Consider the following 15,714-nt stretch of genomic DNA (forward strand, 5'->3'; position numbering starts at 1 on the left):
AAATGGTGTCTTTTATTTTTAAATAATTAAATAGTAATAAAATTTGGGTATCAGACAGTATTGAGTCAGAGATCATATGTATTTGGGATTAGGGTTTAAGAACATAAACCTCTGAGCAGCTATAAATAGTTAGAGCAACTCACTGAGGACCAAATTGTGAACACTTTATTTCCAATGGCAAGCTGCTACTTGCAGAAGTAGTCCCATTAATTTCAGTGGGTCTAACTGCACAAATAACTGCTTGCACATGGGAGTAAAAGGTTCATTAGCAGACCCTGAGCAGGCCTAGAATACCATGTGAACAACAAGCAGATAGCTGCTAGAAGGGAACTACATGAAAATAAAGATTTTTTCAAATGAAATTTTACAATTCACAGTAGGATGAATTTATAAAATAATTGCATTGGGGCCTCAAAACTTACTGTACTTTTTTTTCCCCACGGGTATCGTTCAACTTCTGATTTTTAAACTCCAAATTTAAAAAAAATGAAAACGAGGCTTACAGCAATTTTGAAAATTAACAAAGAAATAAGTTTGAGAAAGCATACAAAAAAAAAAAAAAAAAAACCAAAAACCCAAACTCATTTATGAAGCTTCAAAGTTAAAACCCTTATTTAGTTGTTATAATATTTTTAAATACAGACCCAATCCTGCAATTTCTTACTTTAAAGGATAAGCCTTATTTAGTAAATCAAGGATATCACACACAGGAGGAGTGATTATGGAGTAATTGTTTGCCTTACCCTTTTTAAAATGTGTGCTGTTCTTCTGCTATTGCCTCCCCCAGAAAAATTACATATAGTTATTGACTATATTATGGATTATGGATCCATATATATTATGGATCAATCACTTTATTATGGATCAGTTTTCCCCTATTGTTAATATTAAGTTCAGACAGGATATTTTCACATACAAAATATACCCTGAATAAGTAATGTGTTTAAAAAAAAGAAAGAAAGAAACATTGCAAAAGTGACAGATTAATTTCTGTTATATTACAATTGAAATATTCTGACTATAATCCTTTTATGTCAGGTGTCAGACTTTAGCATAATGCTTATTGCTTCAATGAATATACAAAATCTACTAGCACAAGGAATAAACTGACAGTTTCTTGTGATCACACTAATTCCCTTGTGGCAGATTTTATATAAAAGGGACAACAGTTTCCTAGCACAGCAATAAGATAACTCTAGCTGTTAAGGATATCAAGAGGTACTTGGTATACCAAAAGTATACTTGGAATACCATTTTGCCATTGGGCCAAGTATGAGGAACACAAGTTTTGGCTCTGCCACATTAACTTTATATTAGCCTAGCTTGTGATTATAAATAACCAGACCTTCAGTTAAACCATATTGTTTAATTGTGGCACATGGCTATACAGAACAAGAAAAGTAGCCTTTTTTTCCCCTTTAAATCTGCCAGGCCATATGTAATGGTCGTTTGTCTCCAACTGGATTATCAGGGAGTTTTCATGAGAAAATGGAATCTGACTTCTTACAATCATCTTACTGTTCTGACCCCAGCCCTTGAACTTCAAGAAACAACCAGTATTAGAGCTATTTTGCATTTCTATTCTTGTTGCCTGTTTTAGCAATACAGATTCAAAGGTAGTTGTGTTGCTTACTCACTCCCTTTGAGATGTACCCAGAGAGTTAGAATTTGGCATTTACCTCCTTGAGTTCTTAAATCTCTTTTTGCAGGTAGGCCAAGTTCCTGTCTCTCAAATGTCAACTTGTGGTTACAAGAGATAACAAAATATAATGTTAAGATAAGTAAATGAAGGCACTATATGCGTGTATTTTCTCAGTGAATCCTTCAAAAAAGGCTGTTTGACAGTAACAACCGCGTTACTGCCAAAATGGTTGTCAGTACACTTTGGCTTAAGGGTCTGATTTTTCAATCAGGGTATGGAGTTCAGGCTTCTACAAAGCCCAAAAGAGACTGGGGCTTTCTGATTTTCATGGTTTGCTTTATAGAAAGTTAGTTTTTTCCCCTAATCCCTTGATTTGAAGATGGAGTTATATAATTTTAATCAATGGACTATTTGCTGAAGTGCTTTACTTTACATTAATAGGTTCTCATTAAGTTTATCTATATCCTTTTCAGAATCTTTTCCCTACTATCTAACAAGCTAGTCCTGCAACATACTTGGAATTATTACTGTTTATTTCCTGGTAGTACCTTCAGGTGGTGACTAATCAACCAGAATGCCTTAAATTTTTTAAAGGGTGTTTCAGTTTTGGAATCTGCATGGATGCTTCTTATTACATATGTGTCCTTTTTTGACAGGGTTACTGGCCTAGCAGATGAGGGGAAGCAGTAGATGTGATATATCTTGATTTTAGTAAGGTATTTACTCAGTTCCACATGACATTCTTATAAACAAACTAGGGAAACATGGTCTTGATTAAATTACTACAAGATGGGTGCATAACTGGTTGAAAGACTGTACTCAAAGAGTACAATTGTTCACTGTCAAACTGGAAAGATGTATCTGGTGAGGTTCAGCAGTGGTCTGTCCTGGGTCTGGAACTATTCAACATTTTCATTAATGACTTGGATAATGGAATGAACAGCATATTTATAAAATTTGTAGATAACACCAAGTTGGGAGAGTTTGCAAGCACATTGGAGGACAGGATTAGAATTCAAAATGACCTTGACAAATTGGAGAATTGATCTGAAATCAACAATATGATCAGGAAAGACAAGTACAAAGTACTACATTTAGGAAGGAAAAATCAAATGCACAACTACAAAATGGGAAAACTAGCTAGGTGGCAGTACTATTGAAGAGGATTGGGGGGTTATAATGAATCACAAGTTGAATATGAGTTAATAATGTGATGCAGTTGTTAAAAAGGTTAATTTAATTCTGGGTTGTATTAACAGGAGTGTCATATGTAAGACATGGGAGATAATTATTCAGCTTTACTTGGTACTGGTGAGGCCTCAGATGGCATACTGTGTCTAATTTCAGAAATATGTGGACAAATTGGAGAGAGTTCAGAGGAGAACAAGAAAAAATGATAAAAGGTTTAGGAAACCTGACTTAGGAGGAAAAGTTAAAAAAATTGGACATGTTTACTCTTGAGAAAAGAAGGCTGAGTGGGGACCTGATAACTGTCATAAAAATGTTAAAGGCTGTTATAAAGAGGACAGTGATCAATAGTTCTCTATGTCCTGTTAAGATAGGACAAGAAGTAGCGGGCTTAATCTGCAATAAGAGAGATTTAAGTTAGATATTAGAAAAAACCTTTTAACTATAAGTAGAACCCTGCAAATCTGCGGATATCCACTGTATATCCAGGGATCATATTTTTGCAGATGGTGGATTGGATGTGGATCTTAAAGGTGGGTAAGCAGCTAGATGCCGCTCATAGCCCTTGAGGTGGGGGTGGGGGCTGGCTGCCGATCAGCTGTTCCACGGGGCTCCCCTGTAGTCCACCAATCAACTGTTTGGCTGGGCTCCTCTGCCGGCCTGCAGGGGAGCCCCATGGAACAGCTGATCGATTGGCGGTTGGCAGGGGAGCCCTGTGGAACAGCTGATCAACTGGCGGTTGGTAGGGGAGCCCCACGGAACAGCTGATTGGCAGTCTGCAGTGAAGCCCCGCTGAGGAGCTGATCAGTGGGGCTCCCCTATGGGCTGCAAATCAGCTGTAACACTGGGCTCCCCTGCCTGCCATCAGCTGTTGGGCAGCTGCCTGGAGGGGCTGGCCCCCGAACAACTGATCAACAGTGGAGGCTACAGCCAGGTTGGCCTCCAAACAGCTGATTGAGAGCCCCAGAGCTGTGGGTGCGAATGACTAAACTGCAGATGGTCGTTGGAGGTAGATATGGATCAGATGCAAAGTCACATTTGTGTATCTGCACAGGGCTCTTAACTATAAAGATAGTTAAATACTGGAATAGGCTTCCTAGGGAGGATGTGGAATCCCTGTCATTAGAGGTTTTTAAGAACAGGTTAGACAAACAACTATCAGGGATGGTTTAGGTATACTTAGGACTGCCTCAGCATGGGAGTGGGACTAGGTGACCTCTCAAGGTCCCTTCCAGCCTTATATTTCTATGATTTTGTGTTTCTTTTTTTTATGTACATCATCTCAAAGAGGGGAAGCAGACAGAAAAAAGACTAGCGTAGCAAAATTCCAGCATTCAGAGTATCCAGAAAAAATAGTCTGGAATTCATAGAAGGTGTGTATCAGCAAACCTCTGACACCCTTGATCAACATGTTGATAGTTGCTGTGTTATCAAGCTGGATGACACCAAAAGACTTTGAGAGAGACTGCCTGTCATAACTGAAACTAAGTCTGAGAAAAATCCAACCTATATTAAAATTTTGCTGCAGAAAATGTTAGGAGGGAGAGAAACTGTGCTAGTCACCTTGCTTTACTTCAGCCTAGGTACTTACTATCATCCTATAAGGAAGTTTGACAGTTTGACTTTAATACTTGCTGTTTGATAGTCCATTTCTTACACTAGTCTGTCAAGTAAAGACATTCCTTGCAAAAATCACTTTGGGCTTGGGCACCTTTGAGGCAAAGTTTGTCTCACTATTCTTTTCTTAGATGCCAGCCTAGAAAATTAATCAGCCTATTTGATCTCTGCCTGTTAATTTCATATACCTACATTATGTCTATTTTAACCTCCTTATTCTAGTTTTTCTTCATACCATAGTTGTAGTCACTACATCCCTTAATTCCCCTTGTTGCACTGTATTACCCCTTTTTTGATTTCTTCACTATCTTTCTGTAGAGCATCAATTTTTGTTGATCCCTCTGCTGTGGCTAATGCAGAAAACAGTATTATCTTTCTTTTTATCTCTGAGTCAAATACATTTATTTTTGGATGAATTTATAATGCTGTTAACATCCCTAAAGACTTCCTGATAGAATAACAAGGGATGTGAAAAAATTTAGAGATAAGAACCAATTGGATTAGCCTGTGCTTTTCCTCCTGCTTCACTTCTGCTCAAGGAAGCTGTTCCTCTGAAGTACTCCTAGACTTTTCTACCAGTGGTAGAATTTTGTGCAATCATTCAATAAATATGATCCTACTCTTCCTTAGTTTCCCAAGGCAGAGTCTTCTTCAAGACCTAAGACCTACAATTACTACTTTGATCATTTAAACCAGGATAATTCATCTCAGAAAGTCTGTGGCATTATTATAAATCCTTTATTCTGATTTGCAGAGTACACTCACTGTACTCAGGTAGAGCTTTTAGAACTGCTTTGAGTTTTCAAAATACACGAAAAGAGGCGTGTCTAATACTGGAGCCCCAATAAAGTGTTGTTTACTTCACAGGTAGAAAATCCAGGAGTCTTTGGATGAGATTTACTTTTTTTGGGGGGGATGGGGTGGGGGGATATTAAAGTACTATAGTGTAAATAAGAGATCTTTGTACATTCGCTGAAGCTGTGGGTAGATGGACAGTCTTACGGTTTTGATGTATCTTCAATAAACTTTTGTTTCTTGTGCTTTCCTGTTTTCTTTTTCAATGAGAGAAAGAATATGGACATATCTATCCTTTTACATCTAGACTGTAGATTTAAATAGAGATGATGCTGTGTCTAAAAAAAAAAAAAAGAAAGAAAAAAAAAATAGCTTCTGTGTCTCAGAAGGATCAATGCAGATACATTTTTCAGATGTTTTTAGGTGTCAGGTTATCCTGATTACTTTTATAAAGATTTCATTTCTTTCCCTTTAGGATAATTCTGGTTTTAAATTTTGGCTACATCCACAAATTTCTTAAAATTTGAATGGGGATTCAACTAGAAAGAATTAAGTCATCAACTTTAAGTTTTCTTGTTCACAATTGCAATCTGATTGACAAATTGGAGCCAGGTAACCCATCAACTCTGGGTTAATGGATTAAAACAATGGAAAAGTACTTTGGGGTGAGAAACTACAGAATGAATGATCCTCTCTATCTCTCTAGGTACTTTTATTAGCACCCCTCGCTTTAGGGTCTGAGAAACTCCTTAGTAGTTCAGCACCTAACAATACAGCAGCCCATTAAAATGCTTAGAATATTTTCCTCCCTATAGTATAGTGTTATGAGAATGGTGGGCATTGAAGGGTGTTTAATGTAAACTAATAGCAGCATTATTTTGTAAATACATATGATATTCCTGAATTTAAAAAATGTGTGTATTACCACCAATTTCAAGGCTCAGATTGGAAGGAATCAGATGCTTTGTTAACTCTAGGGCATACAGGAGAAATCAAGTTTGTAGTTTCTTTTATGATTTTGGAGATGCAGTAGAGCAGATTTAATAAGCAAAATATAAATCAAGAAAAATCAGTATTTTGGAATGTTGTCCCTTGTATTTTATATTTTCACATTTTATTTCCACATTTTCTAGGCTATTAATTACTGTAGCAATCCATCAGTGCCTTTGCAGATTCTGACCATTATCTGACCAAGTGGTAATGTGAACTGTCCTGAGCAATAGTAGAATTTCTCTGCCTCTCTTTTGTATCTCCTTTTCAGTAACATCACATATTTTTAATATAAATCTTTTTAAAACAATGACAGCATTTAGTTCAAATTCTCCTCAGATTGCTAGCAGAATGAAAAACAAAGCAATTTTCTGTTTTAGAAATACATTCTTTAAACAATGTAATAGCCAGACTCCCTTCCCTTTCTTGGGCAGAGACATTTTATATATAATTTCTGTGCAGAGCAGTTTTTTCAGGAGAGATGTAAATCCCTGAAAAAAGAAATGTATACTGGAAAGATCTTAAACTGCTGCATTATGAGAAAAAGCATTATGCTGGGGAGTGGTTTCTTTAGGGAAAAGGTAGTAGGATAGAAAGCCTTTCACCTATAGGTCACTTATTTATATCCAGGTTGGGTTATTAGGGCCTGAGCCTCTCAATTTCATGATTGTTCAGTGGCTGTATGAAATGGTGTTCTCAGCCCTGGTTTTAGTGCACAGGTATTCACAAAATCTGCCCCAAACATGCAATGAGCTCTGTCTGGAGCCTCATTTGAATTCAGTGGGGATCTGCATGACTGGGGGTCTGCTTTTGTGCAGCTCATTCCAGAGCTGTGACCATAACTGGCACCCTTATCATTAATCTCAGTAGAAATACAAGGGAGTGATGAGTGGATTTAAAGATTAACTCAGTTTCCCCTAGGGAGATGGTCCCTCCATAGCAGAGTTGGGGGTGCATTGATTATTGATTAAGCGAAGCTTTTACTGCTGCTGCAGCCTGTGGTGTACATGTTCTGTAAATAAACATAACATATTGGTCAAAGGTGCTAACAGTTTGATAACTTCCACAAGTAAAAATTTGCTTTTAAAAATTTAGCATTGCTATAATTTATGGAAATGTTGTATTTTTTACTGCAGGCTTGGCTTGGTGTGGGTAAATATAGAGCAGCAGTAACTGAACTGCTATGAGCTAACTGGGCATCTGTCCAAAATATTAAAATATTGACATAGACTAATTTGGTTTTTTTAATAATATTTTGTTAACTGCTATTTAAACAGTTCTGCTGTGATTGACCTACATACTCTAGTTTAAAAGTTGAGAATTGAGATAATAGTAGAGCTGACACTTATAGTACATGATGTTTTCTGCAGTCAAGTAGTACATAGTTCAATCTGTTAATTTCTGAGGCTATTTGTAAAGAGAAAAACAAACAAACCAGAACAAACAACAAACAGGTTTTTTATACAGAATAACTTTTGTTCATTCATTTTCCAGGTTAGCACTGTATGTATATGAATATCTGCTCCATGTAGGAGCACAGAAATCCGCCCAGACATTTTTATCAGAGGTATGTTTCTCATTGTTTTCTTCTCTTTCACAAGTTTGATAGTGTGTACAAATAGAATAACAGTGTATGTTTTTTTAAAAAAAGAATAAAGCAACATTGTAAATATCAGTTTATATTGATAAACTTGAATTTTTAAGTCTGCGCTAATCAGATGGTCACTCTTCTCTGGCACAAGGCACCCCCAATTTTGCACAAGAATTCACTGATGTGATTTGTATACCCTACCTGCCTGTCTTTCACCACATAAAGGTCCCACTGGTTTTCTGTAACAGATGTGGCATTTAGGGAATGCATGGTTTTATTAGTACCTGTTTGGGATGACCTGTATAACTTACTCATGATTTCACCACCTGTGAATAATGCAGCCGTTCCAAACACGTCAATTAAATGTTTTATACTATACCACCATATAACTATACCATATTATATATCCAGATTCTGTCCTTGTTGAATATACACCATAGATAATGTTGACCAATACTGATCTCAGTACATATCAATCACTAAGATATCTTGATATTAATTTGAAGAAGCAATTATGTATTATAACTACTTGTGTCCTATTGCTTAACCAGTTTTTAACTCCTGATGGTACTTTTTGCCTTTTACCCTATGATTTCTAATTTTGTCTTCATAGTCTTTGTTAAAGGACTCTGTAAATCTTTTGAAAATCAAAGTAAATTAGTCTTCTCAGCAGCCCTTATTTCTGATAGGAAAAAATGACGTGTGTCAGATATTCTGAACTCCTTTTTAAAATCAGTCTTTAACAAGAATATTTAAGAAAATAAGTTGACAAATGGGAAGTAAAGAAAAGCTTGGGAAAACAGCATTGAATAAAGATCAGGCAAGGGTAATAACTTGGAAAATTTGTACATCTCAAAATCAGTTGTTCTAGATGGCACAGATCCAAACGGTAATACATTTATTTTGCTACTGATGACTTTTTTAACAGTACTGGACAACTGGCATGCTACCGGAAGACTGGAGAAAAGGAAATTTGTGGTAGAACTTTTTTTTTTTTTTTTTTTTTTTTTAAGTAAAGCATGTTTCCAGCAGTTGCCATCTGGTATATCTAATTTCTCTCTCTAGTAAAATGGTGGCAAAATAACTAAGAGAAAAAATATAAAAAATTAGCAGCATGATTTATGGCTCAGCAAAAACAGCATTCATTTATAAGAAATAAATTTTGCAATATAAAACTTAGCTTGTTTTTAGGGTAGATTTGAAAAGTGAGTGGATGAGGGGAACATTCTAAATGTGACATTTGACTTTTGGAAAAACTTTCAATATGGTGTCTCAAAATCTTGCTCTCAAAATTAATTTAAATTTCAGAAGATAGCAGCACTGTAATGTGGACTAATAGTGGCTGAAAATTCACAAACAATTATAAACAGCAACATATTGAGTTGGTGTGTGGTATCTACTAAATACTACAAGGATCTATGGGCTTCTTTTAACTTCTTCATTAGTGGTGCAAAAGAAGGAATAAACGGAACATTGATGGCATTTATAGAAGATACTATATTGGGGTAAATTACAATTGTCACAAGTCTTAAAATGATACAAAAGGGCATAGAAAGATTAGAAATCTGAGCTGAAAATAATGAAATGTGATTCAGCTTGAAAACTGTATACTAATACCTTTATAGGGGAAATAATCCAAAACACAGATAAATTTGTGGGGCACAGAATCTTGGCAAGCAAAAATGATGAAAGAGATAAGTGAGTGATGATGGATAGTAGATTATATATAATGTTTGCAATGCAATATGGCTGCCAAAAAGCCAGTTCAGTTTTGGGGTGCATATGATGAGTCTCCGTATCACAGATAACAAGATAGTCTTTTTTTTCTATATAAGTTTGGTACAACTGTATCTGAATTGCTACATTTAGTTCTGAACATCTAATTATGCGAATTATGTTGGAGGGCAATGAGAGAAGAGCAACAAAAATGAAGTCAGATGGACAGTTAATTTATAAGGGAAGATGAAAACTTAGATTCTTCACCATGCTTTGTCCTCCTTGTGTGTTGATCCATAGGTGCAATGGGACTACAAACCCACCAGACCAGGCCAATTGAAGATTTCTGTGGTTTGGGGGATCTTCAAGTTACATAGGAGGCACTTTCAAGCCATATTCTCTTCTGGTTCTAGTTTAGGAGGCATAGCCAGGAGAAAGAGGCATGGCTGGAGCCCCACTGTGTTCAAACAGCTCCCAATGAGCACAACAGTCCCTTGGGCTATTGAAGGCCAAAATAATTTAGAGCAGTGCTGAGGCTGACAATTTGGCCTGAAAATAACTAAATACATATAGCTTAGCTAAGTGATAACTAACAATATATAACTATTTGAAGAATGTAAACAACAAAGATCGAGAGACATTATTTAAAGTTGTACAAGACAATGTAACTACGAGTAATAGGACAAAATTAAGAAAGGGAAAATTTAAGAGGCATATCAGGAAATCTGACATTGCAATCAGTTAGTCTGTGAAATAATGTCCCAAGGAATTGTTTTTTTAAGCAGTTCCAGATTTTGTGATACTTTGTTCTTTAAATGAATTTTCTTAGAACTGAAATTCACAAGTCAGTAAGTCCTAGAATCCCTTTGGCTCTGTCATGGTTGCAGGGTGAGCTTTCATAGTGCCCTCTCAAGTGCACCTGTCAGGAGACAGGCTTTGCTTCCTTCCTCTTTAAAGGGTTGGACCCCAGTGGTCAACCACTTTTAGACTGGATCTCTGGATTGCAGTCCCCCTGTTAATCAACTGTGGCTCCTCTAGCAGACTCAAGTGGGCTTGACTCCTGCAAGAGACTTTCCTTCAGGGCATGTGATCAGCAGCTGATTAAAGTGACTCAAAACAGCTTTTCCAAAACCAATGTATTGTTTATTCAGCCGAAGGATCATAACAAGTGGAGAAAAGGGTTAAAACAATAAATGGCATACTCACCTGGGTCTTACCTAAACCTTATCCTTTCCTTGCAAGTTTTGATAAATTCCACTTAAAGCAGGTAACCTGATTTATGAGTTGGTAGGAACAGGCTTGAGTTGTTGCTCTGAAGACCAGGAGATTGTTGATCAATTTTCGGTCTCCAGGTTGATGACATTAGTCATGATTTCTCGCTTAACAGAGTGGGCCATGTGAAGGCTGCTGTCTTCCCATCCATCAGGACCTTAACAACATCCCTCACCACTGCTTGAAGTCGCGTAAGCCCTTTTAGACCCATGCATTTAACCTTCAACAATGCAGCTTCAACCCTGATAAAGCTTGGAAAGCCGAATGGAGTTTATGAAAAGTTACAAATAAACACCTTGTAAAAGACCTGACACAAAATCCTTGGCTTTGATCTCCCATGAAGCTTATGGGCAACCCTAAATCACATCCGTACAAACCATGGCAGATGCAGAAACTTGCTGCACAAATGGAAAATTAAAAACTCTCCAGTGTGCGACTGTGGTCACCTAGAACAGACCATGGAAAATACAACTCAGAGCCTGATTCACAAATAAAAAGGAGTATCACAGCAATACACTTTGCTACTCCAGACACAATTATCTGGTTTAGCCATCTGAATGTAAAATTATAGTTGTTGCTCTACATTTACATCATCCATACGAAGAAGAAGACATGCTGCCCTGCTAAAGTTTCTCTTTTCCTTGTATCTGTCCCACAATGTTTTCTATCAGCTGGCTTTCCACTCACCTTCCACCCCCTTCCTCTCTATGCAGGGCTTTTTTAATAGTTCAGTATCTTTTGTCCTAACCCTGGAAAAATTATCTGGTTAACCTGTCAGGTGACAGTAAGGTAAGTATTTCCCTATTAATAGCCCAATCATTGTTCTCTTAAGGACCCTTGATATTTTTCTTGAGGATATCTCTGGAATTATTTCATTTCCTGTCTGCTCTTTCTAATAGACTCTTTAGATTTAAATCCATGCAGTCAGACAGATTAATATCCAGCAGGTAAACAGAAGCAAATATAATATTCATAAAAAATAAGAGAGAGTTCTCTCTTTTTCTCCACAGGCTTCCATTTTGAAGATGCTGACTGGGGTGAAATATACCCCTGTGAAGAGAGCCAGCACAAGGCCTATCCACCAGTTAAGTCCCCCTCAAGCCATGTTTTGAAGGATTTAAATAGTACATAGGCCTTATGTTGGCCCTCTGCACAGGTATGAATTTTACCCCAGATCAATGATTTTCCACTGTTAATTAACAGTTTTGGTGTTAAATACATACAACACATCTTTCTTAGCACCTTACTTTCTGTTTACTTTAGAACCCTTTGAAGAATAGCATCTGTTCCTGGTGATTCACTTAAGTTTTTCAAGTTATTCCCAATGGACGCATATAGTCTTGATTTGGCTTTTATTCCAATTTTCACTTTATCTGGTATAGTTTACGCAGGATTTCTACATTTGAAAGGATGCTTTTTATATCCCTAACTACTTGAATACCTGAGCTCTGTGTTGTTGGTTCATAGTAACTGACTTTATCAGCGGAAGTGTACAAAAAGAGTCCCAATAATTTTTTTTTAAAATGTGTAAAATAGTTTTTCAGTGAAGCAAGTGACATTTACACAATACATCATGACATGTAGAACAGATTTATTGGGGCTTGTTTGAGATGACCTGTGTGCTATGTGTGTTCTCTTCTGGCCAGCCATATGCAGACCTTATAGGTGTTGTCTGATAAGCTGATCTTGAAATTTCTTGAGAATTGGGTCTTTAAATTCAATGGGAGTTGGGTACCAAACTGTCTTATTTTCTTCTGAAAATCCAAACTTTAATCATTGTCTAGTTTATTAAAAAAAATTATTTATGCATATCACCACCTTTCATACCAAAGGATCCCCAAGCACTTCATAAAAGTAGGACTCATTTCACTCACCACAGACATGGAGTCACTACCACCTCTGTGTCACAATGTTGCATATTTAAACACCAATACTTTTCCGTAGTTTAGGACAGCAAATGAATAATTTTATATCCAGTTGTAACTGGAGGAGGAATTTGTGATATCCCCTATGTCGTAGCTAAATTAGTATTTTTGGATATTCCCTTGGATTCGGGGAACTGTATCTTTATGAAAATTGCTGTTGAATATTAGTTACCTCTAACACCACAGTGCTCTTTAACATGCTGAAACACTGGTGTAATTTGGACATGGAGGGAAGACTGCCACCTGCAGTGTCACTAGGATTACCCTTGTAACATCTTGAGCTTTTCTTAAAATTCTCTGACTCATATGCATTGTAGATAATTTTTAGAGGTATTTAAAATGTATATCTTTTAATTTCTCTCTCAGACCTGGACATCTGGGGTTAAGTAAAACACATAGCTTAATGGTGGAGGGATTCTAAATGTAGTACCATTGAAAAATTTTAAAACACTAAAACATGTCTTAAATAGGCTTTCTCAAAATATGTGACAAATGCTGAGTACATGGTGGTATGAGGTGTTAAGTTATGTGGTCATCCCAAATCCATGATGATACATTTTTTCTAACTGCAAGATCATGTATTCTTTTTCCTATCTGGGTAAATTAGTTAATGTATCTTGTTCAGACTTAATGGAAGAGCATAAAATACTTGATTTTTATTCCTTTTAGATAAGATGGGAAAAAAACATCACATTGGGGGAGCCCCCAGGATTCTTACACTCTTGGTGGTGGTAAGTGTTAATAATTTTCTTTAATCTTCCTAATTAAAGTAGGCTGAGAGAGGAGTCAAATGGCTATGCTTAAAATTGGAGGAAAAAGAATACTAAAATACTACATTTTCATCCTTGTTCTCAGTAGGCAAATTATTTTTTATTAAACTTTTTCAGGCATGGAAGAAATTCAGGCGAATTTTGTACAAATGTTACTGAGTTCATCAAGAATAATTGGTATAGAAAACAAAGTAAGAAGCCAACAATAACAACTGAGTCTCCTAAAACATAACCAAGAAGCATAGCCATATTGTTTTAGATTTCATTTATTTCGCCTGGGTTTTTTTAAAGAAAAGAAATAATTCCATGTTGAAGTCTGTAGCCTGTGGTATCTTTCACTCCAGTTGTTTTTCCAAAACTTTCTTTTGATAGGGCAAAAGTTTGTGTTATGAAGTTGACAGTGTTAGCACATCATATTAGAACTGGAAAGTTGAGAGATGTACCAGAAAGATGTAAATGAGCAGCATACAAAATTCTGCAAATTCCATCTCTTCCTCAGGTAGTCCATCATCTCTGACAAAAATGCCACATGAGTGCCTTATACTTTTTCACATATAATCACACTTACTTACTTGAGTCTGTGTGTATATATTATATCCCAATTTTTAGTATTGGAACAATGGAAGAAAACATAATTAATAGAAACTGCTGTTTAGCCAACATGTATTATATCAGTATGGAGATTCCAGGCACATCCGATATGTACATATATACTCTATGAATGAATAATCATGGTGATTACTGACAACAAAGGATGAAGTTACAGGTGACATAGCGGGTCCATCTGGACACAAGAAAGTATGTAATAAATACACAACAGTGCAAAGTGACAAAATAACTACTAAACTTCTTTTTAGAGTTCCGCGCATGAAATTCTGTAAGAATATTTTGCTCCTTATGTCTTCCTGACCTCTGTGTTCACCTTTAATTGTGATCTCCTGCAGTGAAATTGTCAGTATACCTAGTAAAGTTTTCCTAAATTATGAATTATTTTTAAACACAGTTCCATTCCAAAGTATAAAAAGGACCTTATAAAGGCCTCACATATTTTTTTTCACTCTTTATAAGCCAAGAAGTAAATTGTGGTATTCTTTTCCACTTCTTACGTTTACCCATATATATGCTGTTTTACGATCTTTTGGTTAAGGCACAGTATTGCAGCTTAGAAGATCTAGGTACTATTCCTGTTTTTTTCCCCCACAGTCTTACTGAGTGACTCTGGACAAGTCTCAATCTCTTTGTGCCCTGTAGTGTTTTGTGGAAGTAAATCCAGGCACACACAAAGATGTGAGGTTAATACAGAATTCCAGCTGTTGCATTGCTCCATATGTTAACAGTTTGTGCACTAAATAACTTCCAGCATTCTTGGACTAAATAAACTATAGTGGCCTTAATGGGACACATCATTATATGCCTCAGAAAATAAGAAGATAGTGCTTTCTTACCTCACAGGGCTGTCATGAGGCTTAATTCATTAATCTATATGAAGAATTTTGAGATCCTTGGACAGAAGATGATATATATAGATAAGGTTATATTATATATTTTAATTATTTCCTTGCTATTTTTATAACTCATTATTTTTAACTTGTAGTGTATTTTGGGATCTCTACTGTGCAGCTCCAGAAAGACGAGAAACATGTGAACATTCAAGTGAAGCTAAAGCCTTTCATGATTATGTAAGTTATGTGTGTGTGTGTGTGTATATATATATATGTATATATATATATGTGTGTATATATATCTTACTCTATTTGATTTATTGTATGTCTGATTATTATATTCAAAGAAAAATGTCTGGGCAGTAGTGATTCAGAAAAAGAAGAAATATCTGACATATAGCTTCCTGTTCTCAAGTACTCTGATTTGCTTTCCATAGATATGTTAAAATGAGATTGTTCTTTGGACATTTGCATCCTCAAAAGAAGTAAAATCCTCAGAATGTCCTTTCACCTTTTAAAGAAGTATATCATGTTACAATATTTAGACTAAGTTTTATGAAGGGAGTTAAATATAAGGGGCTGAATCATCTGAGCCAGCAGAACAAGGGAACAGGAGGAATAAGGGGAAAAGGGGGCTGAGTGCAACTTTTGAGGCCCTTGGGTTCAGCTTCTGGCACAATTTAAAGCAGTTCGTCAAACTTACCTTGTCTGCCTGTGGCTCAAAAGAGCTGTGCTAGCAGCTGGTGTAGCCAGAATGCAACACCCA

The 15,714-nt window shown here is 36.3% G+C and overlaps 1 protein-coding gene across 4 annotated transcripts in view; it reads left to right on the top strand.

Annotated features, from left to right (window-relative positions):
* The window catches only part of SSBP2 (single stranded DNA binding protein 2), a 272,413-nt gene that overhangs the window by 52,143 nt on the left and 204,556 nt on the right, over positions 1-15,714 (top strand). For all 4 annotated transcript variants that reach the window (XM_067568988.1, XM_067568989.1, XM_067568990.1 and 1 more), the window contains exons 2-4: positions 7,727-7,799; positions 13,406-13,467; positions 15,101-15,185. In XM_067568988.1, coding sequence (XP_067425089.1) covers positions 7,727-7,799; positions 13,406-13,467; positions 15,101-15,185 — 220 coding nt within the window. The remainder of the gene's footprint in view (positions 1-7,726; positions 7,800-13,405; positions 13,468-15,100; positions 15,186-15,714) is intronic.

The sequence above is a fragment of the Emydura macquarii genome, unplaced genomic scaffold, assembly GCF_026122565.2.
Source record: "Emydura macquarii macquarii isolate MOO-44397 ecotype Brisbane River unplaced genomic scaffold, CSIRO-AGI_Emac_v2 contig_2897, whole genome shotgun sequence".
NCBI lineage: Eukaryota > Metazoa > Chordata > Testudines > Chelidae > Emydura > Emydura macquarii.